This window comes from Haliaeetus albicilla, chromosome Z (genome assembly GCF_947461875.1).
Source record: "Haliaeetus albicilla chromosome Z, bHalAlb1.1, whole genome shotgun sequence".
NCBI classification, from domain to species: Eukaryota; Metazoa; Chordata; class Aves; order Accipitriformes; family Accipitridae; genus Haliaeetus; species Haliaeetus albicilla.
This window is the reverse complement of record NC_091516.1, coordinates 48,871,477-48,881,811: the sequence shown is the minus strand read 5'-3', so window position 1 is coordinate 48,881,811 and position 10,335 is coordinate 48,871,477. Positions and strand designations below refer to the sequence as shown.

Here is a 10,335-nt window from a genome sequence, read left to right as displayed (position 1 = left end):
ATACTGTTTTCCGTGGCAGACGGAAACTCGTCCGTACACAGGCCGCGTAAACCCTACCATAGCATCCGGCGTTGAAATGGTTACATTTAGCAGTAAGGCTGCACAGGAACCACTCCGATGTCTTAGTAATTCAATTAGTCAGGTTTCCAGAAGGTGGGGTTGGGTATTTTTTTGGCATGGAGGAGGAGAAGCCTGGGACGACGACGCCTTTCTCGTGTTGCAAGCCAATCAGGTCGAGGTGTAAAAAAAAAAAAAGGCAATCTGTAAGCAAACAGCAGGCTGTGCCATGACTGGCTGCGCAGGCAACCCCCCCCCCCCCTCCTTCCCCAAGTAAACTGCATGCAAAAATCCCACATGATCAAGCAGCAGCGACCGTGCTCCGAGCTGGCTGCCTGCACCTCCTCCTCGCCTTCATCCCTCACGCACACCGGCGACAGACCCCGCCTCGGACACACGCGTGTGCATGTATGTATGCGTGTGTACCTCTGTATACCGCGTATATATCTCTGCGGCTGCCTATCGCACACACGCATGCACAGAGACAACCCAGCACGCCAGGCTCCTAGCTTTTCCAGGTTGCTGATGTCGGATTTACACGCAGTGAAGGGACCGGTCATTGCAAAAGGGGGCGTGACTGTTTAAAGATTTTTTTTTCCTCCCATAAAGCAATTTTTTTTTTCCAAACTGACTTTTGCCCCTCCAATCCTCGTCGCTCTTTACGATCCCTCCCTGCCTGCCGCTGCATTCAAGTTTATTTATTTGCCTGCTGGCGTGGTATATTTTTCCTTGCTGCTCTTGCTGCTGCTTCAGAGGGAAAAGGGGAGCAGCTGTTGGGCAAGACCGAGAAGAACTGGGTGGTTTGCTGTTTTTTTTTTTTCCGATCTCCTTATGTAGTCATCTGAGGGGTGGATTCTTTTTCTCTCACCCCTTCCTGCTCTTTCAAATTGTTTTGTCCTTCCGCAGAAGTTGATGTTCCCGGGACTGGACCCTGCTTTATCACAGAAAGGCTCCGGCAGGCTGAAGCAGATTTCCGCACCTCGCCGTATCGCTCCGTTCGTCCCCTGAGCCGGAGAGGCCAGCCAAGACCAGCATCATCAGGGGAGTTTGCAGGCTTGATTTTCCACTTCTACGAGGTTTTGCTCTCTTCCACGCCCTCTCATAAAACAATTTTTTAATTTGCATCTCCTTGGTTTCCACGCCGCAATATTTCTTGGATTGGCCGGTTTTTTTTTTCCTGCCCCCCCCCCCCCCTTTTTCCCTTGCCTTTTTTTTTTTTTTCCGCCTTTGCTGTTGCTCAGTCCTTGGTGCATCCACCGCCCAGGAACAGGAAGGACAAGAAAACCACTCCACAAGTCTCCTTCAAGACACTCTCTGTGCTGCAGAACAGGCTCCCCAACTCCATCAGCGCAGCAAACAAACTCCTCAGGGCTTTTGCTCCCCCCTCCCCCCCTTTTTTTTTTTCGTTTGTTTGTTTTTCTTTTTCGGGCGTCGGAGGGTCAGAAAGGAAGACACAAACTTTGTACTTTTAAGGTCTGCCCGTAGTGCTCGCCCCTCTCCCAGCCGGCGGCCTTTCATATACTTCCAGGACCGCCCGTGGACTTCCAGGGGGAAGATCTCCTTCCCCTTTTCCCCGCTCTTCTCCCCCCTCTCCCGCTCGCTCCCTCCATCCCCGCGTCCCCCGGCCGCCCCCGAGCCGCGGGGCCGCGCCGCTGGCGCCGCCGAAGCCGCTCTTAGGGGGCGGAGGAGCGGCGCCCCTCGCCCGCCCGCCAAGCCGGCGGGCCGGTGTATGTCGTGCCGTCGGCTCCGTACGGGACTCCCGGTGAATGAGCACCGCCCGCCGCTTGCCGCCGCCGCCCGCCTCGGCCCCCACCTCCCCCTGCCGGGGTGAGGCTCCCTGAGGGACCGCGGATCGCGCCTCCCTGCCGGCTGCCCGTCTGCGGCGGCAGGCGCCCTCCGCTCGCTGCGGCGCGGCACGCCGCGGAGCCCGCCCGCCTCTGCGCCTCGTTTTTTATTTATTTACCCACACACACCGCCTCCCGCGCCCCGGCTCGGTCCCGTCTGCCCCCCCACCCCCTCCCCCCCCTTTTTTTTCCTTCCCCCTTTCTTAATTTTCCCCGCATCCCGTCTCGCCGCCGGCCGGGCGCGATGCCGCACGTGGAGATGCTGCTGCTGGCGGCCGCGGCGCTGTGGGTGTGCGTGCGCGGGCAGGAGCCCGGCGCCAAAGCGGTTGCCGATCGCTACGCCGTCTACTGGAACAGCACCAATCCCAGGTACGCGGGGCGGCCGCGGGCGCGCACCGGGCGGCGGCGGCGGCGGCGGGGGGGGGGGGCGGCGCCGCGCCCGCAGCGCTGCCGGCTCTTGCCCGGCGCCTGCAGAAAGTACCCCGGCTGCAAGATGGGGTGGAAAACTTTACAGGCAGCGACGGGGGAGCGGTGGTGGTGGTATTTTTCTCTCCAGCCCCCCAGCGCTGCACCAAGGCTAGCCGCTTCCCCGGGCTCGGCCGTCTCCGGTCCGCGGGCGCCAGGCGGATGCGCCCTCGGCGCGGCGTGGGCGCCTCTCGCAGCGGAGCAGCCCGCGACTGCGGCCGCTGCCCCAGGAGTTTGGGTGGGATGAGGGGGCGCAGGTAGCAGCCCCCCGCTTGTGCCCCGGCGGGCTTCTGCGGCAGGCGGGGCGCGGCCCCGAGCCGCCCGCTGTAGCGGGGAGCCGGCCCCGGGCAGGGAGGCGGCGGTCTCCCTCCCCGTCGTGACGGAGCGGGGCGGTCGGCCCCGGCTTCGCGGCAGCCCCGGGCGGAATCGCTTGTCGGGGGTGGCAGCGGCGGCGGCGGCGGGGTGCCTTTACCCCTGCTCTGCCCAGCCCAGCCCTGCCCTGCCCGCCCGGCGGGGGGCTCTCCCGGGGCGGGCTAGAGGTAAGCGTGAGGGAGCGAGGGAGGTACGCCGTCCCGGGCCGGGGGGATGCCGGTGCCGCCGCGGTCAGGACGGCGCACCGCCGGTGTCCCCGTCGGGGCTGAGCGGTGCTGAGACTGCCTGCCCGCTGCCCGCCCGCCCAGGCGCGCCGGAGGGTTTCTGACACCAGGCTTTGCGTGCAGTGCCACGAGCCTTCTGCTGGGAAGGGAGGTTTCATTTAATTTTTCTGGAGTTTTCCCTCACGTTTAGCATCAGAAAATTTCAGTCCTGCTCCAAATGGTATCCATGTAAAAAGTCACCTGGGTATTAGATTTTTTGCCTTGTTAAAAGTGCGTCTGAGGAGACTTTTTTTTTTTTTAAACCTGTCAAGCTAGTCTAAGTAAATTTAGGGACATTTTATCTTAGGTTATCTCTTTTTTATGCTTCTGATACTGCTGTTTGGTTTGAGATTAGCACATTGATTTTTGTCACAGGTCATGTTTTTTAATAGATCTGTGCTGCCTGCAGAAAACTTCTCTGCTCGGTATTCCAGAGTGGCTTCAGAATAGGTGGTGCAGAAGTTAACAGGCAGAATTTTCAAGTGCCCAGAGTTAGCTAGTCTGTCCAGCACTTTAATACTGTGATCCTGGTAACAACGCCTCAGCCATAAATAGTTGGCACACAAAGCTTGAGACAAAGAGTATTTATCCAAAGTAACAATCATGCTTGGGAATGATGAGCATCTGTAATTTTAAATGCCTATCTCTACATTTTCCTCTTTTTACATGTGTGGCTTGAAAAAAATTGCTCAGAGTAAATAGGACGAAAAGTTACACCTCACATCAAAGAACATAGATCCCCAGAAATTGCTTGTCGCTCAAAACCAGAGTTTTTTCTGTTGTTGTTAGGCAAAATGAAATGCAAGTGCTGGAAAAAAGAATAAAGTGATATTTGCAAATCCCACTGGGTGGAAGGAGGATTGTTGAAAGAAATAGGTTTGACTGCACACATTGCTGGCATAACAGCTAAAATACTTCAAAAATAGCCTTACATTCAAGACTCTTCACTTCTCTCTTGTGTGTGATGAGCTTATACAATAACTGCATATAGGTAAAGATAGTTGAAGGTACAAGCAATGCTTACATAGTTGGTAGGTATTACGCATTGAATGGATTTGTAAGGATTCGAGTAAGTATAATCATATTTTATTACTGTTAATGAAGTCTCTTGTTAGTCCAAGATTAAACATCAGCAGACTGCAAAGAAAACTTAGTTTTGTTATTCTTCCAAACACTAGAGGAAGAGTTAATTATAAGATGTTTCTAAACCTTCCCTTTTAGAACCAAGCATTTCTTCTTGTTTTGAAATATACACTGCGCTCTCACAATGGAAGTATCTATTTGGACATGCCATGTTTATCCGTGAGTTAAAAATATGAGAAAGAGCAGGGTGCAGAGGTATTTCTCCTTTGTTTTATACAGTGTGCTGGTTTTTATGTGCTTTCCAAGTCACACGATCATTACAGTAAAACAGGCAAACACCTGAATGGCAGATGTAAGAGATCCAAAGGAAGGAAAACACTTCTGTTTTGAATTCGTTTCCTCAGAATCTAGGCTGAAGGCAAAATTCACTTCGGTTATAAAAATTTTTAGAGCAATTAACATTGTTGCAGGAATAACTTCACAGTGATTTATCTGCTTCCAGAGGCAGACTCAGGAGATGAACAATCTGGTTTTTATACATGTAGAAGTAAGTAGGGATGCTTACTTCGTGATAACATTTGAAATCGGAAGACCAAATATACTGTCATTCTTTAAACACAAATGCCACCATTGTGCTTTAGCTTACTTTATTGTATTTATTCAGAATTAACAAACTGCTGTAGATCTAATTAATTCACTTTAAAAATGAAATGTTGATCGTTTTGATAGTGATTAAAGGCACTCTAAATTAAGGTTTCATCAAAACTTTGGAGAATTTAATAATGATTGTACTTCCCTCAGATAGGATGATGTTTAGGTTTTTAGTATGAAACTCCAGCAATTTATTGAAAAACATAAAGATCTCATCCTTATTAAAAGACACGTTAGTAAATTGATGAGTGGCCCAACTGATGAGTGCGCCTGGTGCAAACAATATTTGGTAAATAAGAAATCCTAGTCTATTAGCAAAATTCACATTACGTTTCTTGGTTGGTTGCCAAAGTTCTGCTAGAACAATAAAAAAAATATTCTGTGATCATTACTGTTAGCATGTATGAGTAACAAAACTGTACATTCTTACAGAGCCTAAGTCTATTCTTAGAAGTGTTTTAAGTATTCCCATGCCTTATTTTTGTTATGTATTTAATTATCAGTGTATGTGAAGTACCATAAATGCTGTAGTCCAATTCCAGATGAGAATACGTTTGAGTATTAGAATTTCAAAGTATAATAAAATAAGTTATTTTAATTCTTTTTTTGTGGATTGGAAATTAATCCTCAAGTAAGCTCGAAAATGTGTTCTAATATTTTTGTTATTTATGTAGGCTTAGAATTAAGTGTACATAAATTCTAATTGTCACCTTAAAGTGCATTAGTCTTTCAGCGCTGTTTGCATATGTGTTCTTATATGAGACAGCAAAACATTATTGTCAAAGAATATTATTCTGAATCCAACACTTAAAATAGTTTGGGGAGTTTGTTTTGTAATGGAGCATATTCATTTAATCCTGATTACTAGTGTCCTCATAATTAGGATTCAGCCAAAATGTCATGTACTTGGGCCAAATTTTGAAGCGGTCTGCTTGCTTAGTGCTTGCTACTGCTTTTAATCTTGTCAGAGTTCAAGCTGAACTACTTGATGTAATTGTTGCTACATTTTTCTGCTTGCAGGATTGTGCCTCAAGATTGTGGTTTGTATTTAGGTATTTCCCTATAAGTTGTTTCAGTGGCAGGTTGTATAGCTTCATAAATTGTTACTAGTTTCAAGGTGGTTAAAAATACTTGCATTTCAAGTCTAGTTTCTGGTCATATATAGAGGCCAAACCTTGTAGTCTCATGAAAGCAAATATTTTTTATTAGCAGTATTATTGGATTTGGCTGTATCTTTTACAAGAAAAATGTGTATAAAGTTACATCCACAAGAGAATTATTATAAAGACATAGGATGCTGATATATTTTCTGTTTGTGTATTTATGTGGATAATGAAATCAAGAAATCAGATCGTAATCAGAGAATTTAGATACTGAAAAATCATTTCAGCTTCAACTGGTGAGTTCCCATAATTAAGCTGGATACCACAACCTGATCAATATTACCAGAGGGGTTTTTTTGTAAGATAGACACTTGGGAGCAGTGAACAGAAAAATTAGTGGATGCTTCTGAAAATTCTATGCGTAGACCAGAATTTCACAATCTGGATGTCTAAACTTAGGTGAATTTTGTAGCTGAGTATTTAGGCACTGATTCAGAAAAGCATCTCACTTCCCTGAAGTGCATACCGACACACTTAAGTTCTGTTGCAGTTGTGTGGATGAATGGATGTGTACTTAAGTGCCTCCCTGAACCAGCCAAACACATAGACTTAATTTTGAGAAGCTTTGACCATGGCTGCTCATGCACACCTGGTGCTTCTTGGGAGTACACTGGTCAGCTGGATAGATGTCTGAGAATCCAACCATCCATTTATATGTGTTTGCAGATTTCACCATGGCATGTTGGTTGTATATGGTGAGGTCATGTGGCTGGTTTTTTGTTCAGTTTGGCTTGTCTGTTTTTTATCTAGAAATTGTTCTGCCTATGTACAGAGATTAGGGGAACCATGCAGAAATGGTTGGGATAAGAAAGCGGCAGATAAGTGTGTTAAGATCAACTAAGAAGTTGGGGATGAAGAGGAGCAAAACCAAAGCATTTGCTTTGGTTTTGGTATTCCGTATAACTTTTATATGTCAAGGGAAGCATAAGAGCTTAAGTACTTGGGATATACACACACATATATAACTATTTTGAAACAGCATAGGTTGTATTTCAAGAGCATTGTATCCAGCAGCTTGCTCTGAGAGCTGAAGAAATCTCTGACTGATTTCTTGTAATTAAAAGATCAGTAGTGGAGCCTTCAGTTCTTTATACCTACTTTCTGTGCTTTTAATAGTTTTACTAACACCTTGTGTATCCAAAAGAATATTGGTGTTTATTTTAAAAGTGGTGTTTTGAAACAGTTTGAAACATTCTGTGGAAAAACTACACAAAGAACAATAGTTTCACTGGCTTCCACCTTCATATGAAAGGCACCTTGTTAAGTGGTACATGGTCTTCATGAAATGCTTCTTATTAAATCTTTTCCAAATGCACAGTGACAACACTTCACTGCATTCTTTCTGCTAGCCCTATATCCTTTTGGAGAGGGACAGATAAAGATGAGCCTTCCTTTCTCTCCCCTGTTGCTATGATCCCAGCAATCTACCAGCTTCACGCTGGGCTGCGAAAATGAATGAATGCAATTAGTTCTTCAGAAGTCATGGTCTTCGCATTCATATGGAGAGGCATATGTAATATATATACATTCGTATGCGAATATGTATGCATTTCAACATATGTATGTGTATACTTATGTATATATACGCATGTGTATACATATGTATGGACATATGCATTGAAGTGTGTCATTAGAAGGTGATGTAGTATAGAGTAAATAAATGTTGTGTGAGGAAAAAAGATCTCTGAAAGGGAATTTTTTTAGTTGATGAACTCTTAAATATTTAGAAAATTAATAGCTTTACTAATTCCCAGGTCCCATCTTCCAGCTCAGATCTTTTGTTTTAAAATTAAGAATAATAGTAAAAAAATTATTCGTAGAATCTGTGCTTTATCTTGGCCATCTTCCCATTGTGCTGTTTCTTTGCATGCTAGTAGCCCCTGGGTCAGTAGGTAAGCAAGCACTCAGGCACAGAAATGTGAAATGAAACAGAGAAGATTACAGGGATATGCTTTGAGAACTGTCCAGGCTTACTAGAGTACCCTATTACTGGTACTTTCTAAACTAGACTGTCGCTGGGCAGAGTACTGCATTGTTGAAATATTAGACTTTAAAAAAGCGTATAAAGAAGGCTGGTCACTTGGATCACCTTAGAGAAGATACTAACAAAGATGCAGCCTTTCCTGGGGAAAGCATAAGTAGACAGTAGTTTGTCCATAGCTGTGAGAATTATCTCTCTTGCTTTGGTTCACTGTTTGTTTTTCATTTTTTTTAAAGCAGCTAGAAGTATTTTGGAACTGGGATTTTCTTCCAATAATCACTCTTTGCTCTGCTATCCAGTTCTGAGCATTGTTTTTTAAAAAATGTCTTTAGTCTCATGATTAATCTGATCTTCCAGTGGTTCTGAATAGTGTAATTCACTGTTGAGAATAAAGGGCCCTGTTTTGCTTAAGTTTTCATTGCACTTGTGCTTAAAATTTAGTCAGTCAGCAGCACACCAACATAATGAAATGGAAACGTTTGGTTTAAAATAAACAGACACGTTATTGAAATTGCTTTCTGGTAGTATTACAGTTATCGTGAGTAAGCCCTACTGTAATGTACTTCAGCATAACTGAATGGAAGAATAGAATCCTTCATGCATTAGAAGTCTTCCTTGCATTTTTGCATTCTCCCTATTCATTGTAGTCTCTACCAGCTAGATTGTAGTTGAGCTCATTTAAAATGGAGGGTATTATTTTATAGTGTGCAAACATGTATAGATGTCTGAAATACTCCTTTTTAAGAAACCAAGCATAAATTGTTATATTACAAAACTACAAATTCCCCCTCCTACGCATTTGTAAAAATAATTAGTGTTAAAATTAAGTATTTGAAAATATATTAAAAAAGGATGCTGTTCTGTGAGGATTGAGATTGTATTTGTCTCCTGTAGAACGCCAAGGTTTCCAATAAAGGAAAAAGACACCCCCCCCCCCCCCCCTTTTTTTTTCCATCTGGGGAAACATCCTTCATATTTTACTGTTGACAGGCTGATGAAAATACATTGTTAGATCCTAGTTTGACAACAAAAATGAGTTTGTTTATTTTTAACTGCTGCAATAGAGAAATTGTTTGAAGCCCGTGTTCTGTTAGCTGGTATGCTAGGAGTTTTATGGCTATTTTTCTGTTCAAATGCATGACCTGTAAAAATGCTGTCAAAAGAAAAATCAGCTAACAAGAAGATGCACAAGAGTCCTGCTAATTAGCAAGATCTGCTTGAATTGCTAATACCAATTTATAGCAAATTCTTCAGGTTTGGCAATTTTTACCTGAAAAGCCTTGAAAATTGCAATTTTTATTGTCACTTGCATTATAATCTAGTGGAAGAATTTACCTATCCATGCTGATATATGGCATGGAAAAAAAGGATCTTAGACTGACAAAACCTGTAAGTACAGTATTGCTTAATTTTTACTTTGTTAATTTTCTTTTCTGTCATTAAATCAGCATATTCATGTAATGAGGAACTGTTCAACAATAAAAAATTTTACTTCATGTTTATCACTGAGTAACTTTATATTTTTTACTTGCTTTCATTGGACTCTTGAAGAACTGTCTTATTTGATAATCACCATTTTTAGTTTTTGATGACAGTAATGAGATGGTGCTGGAGTGCAGAGAAGGAATGACTTGCCTGTGAATCATGTGGTGAGGCAAAAAACTGGAGTAGGAGATATGTTTGCTTTGACTCTGATCACCCTCTGCTAAAATATCTTTTTGTTCCTTTCTGAAAGATAAAATTTGGCCTTGTGACATTTAAAAGGATGCATATTTTGACAGTGTATTTTGTGCCATAATTAATGTTTGCTGTGTAGCATTGACATTCTTTATTTGTTAAAATAATACAATTTTTCCTCCCTGAAATTATTTCTTTTTTTTTGCTTGGGGGTGGATGTTGGCCAGTGGCGGGCATATTCACATTGTGTGAGTAGTTCATCAGTAGTAGTTGAGCACTGCAGCCTTTCTCTAGTGGGAAGCAATGAAGCACTACCTTTTTGCCTTTGTGGACTTCAAAGTAGTATTTTTCATATTCATATTACACTTCAGAAGAACCTTCTCTCTACAGACATTCAAATCACATTGTCTTATCACACAGGGAATTGCTAAGAAATATATATAATTTTTATTATAATACTAGTACTGTGCCTAGGGTTTTTTTATTTTAATTTTTACTTCACATTTGTTTTAATTCTGTAAATAAATTTGAGTATCTTATCTCTGTGCCTTTGAAACTGGAGCTGAATACATTCGAAATCTTTTCATCAAAACTGAACAAAAAAATAGCAAATCTCTCAATGTCTAATATTTTGTTGGTTTGGTAGTGCTGTATAAATAAAATATAGATGTATTTTTTGTGTGGAGACAGAAAAAAGGAAGTATATTACTTTGCTACTGGTAGATTTGATGATGATCTTTGTAGCACAGTTATCAGTCTGCGATGCTAGTTCATCAGTG

General features: G+C 43.4%; 1 protein-coding gene across 4 annotated transcripts in view; it reads left to right on the top strand.

The window, feature by feature from the left end:
• The first annotated feature begins 312 nt into the window (after positions 1 to 312).
• EFNA5 (ephrin A5) overlaps positions 313 to 10,335 on the top strand; it is a 217,774-nt gene continuing 207,751 nt past the window's right edge. The window contains exons 1-2 of one of the 4 annotated variants that reach the window (XM_069776877.1): positions 313 to 465; positions 964 to 2,270. In XM_069776877.1, the coding sequence (XP_069632978.1) occupies positions 2,146 to 2,270 (125 nt within the window). In that variant the 5' untranslated portion in view covers positions 313 to 465; positions 964 to 2,145. Of the gene's footprint in view, positions 466 to 522; positions 2,271 to 10,335 lie in introns of those variants that run through there. The other 3 variants (XM_069776879.1, XM_069776878.1, XM_069776876.1) reach the window with 3 other exon arrangements.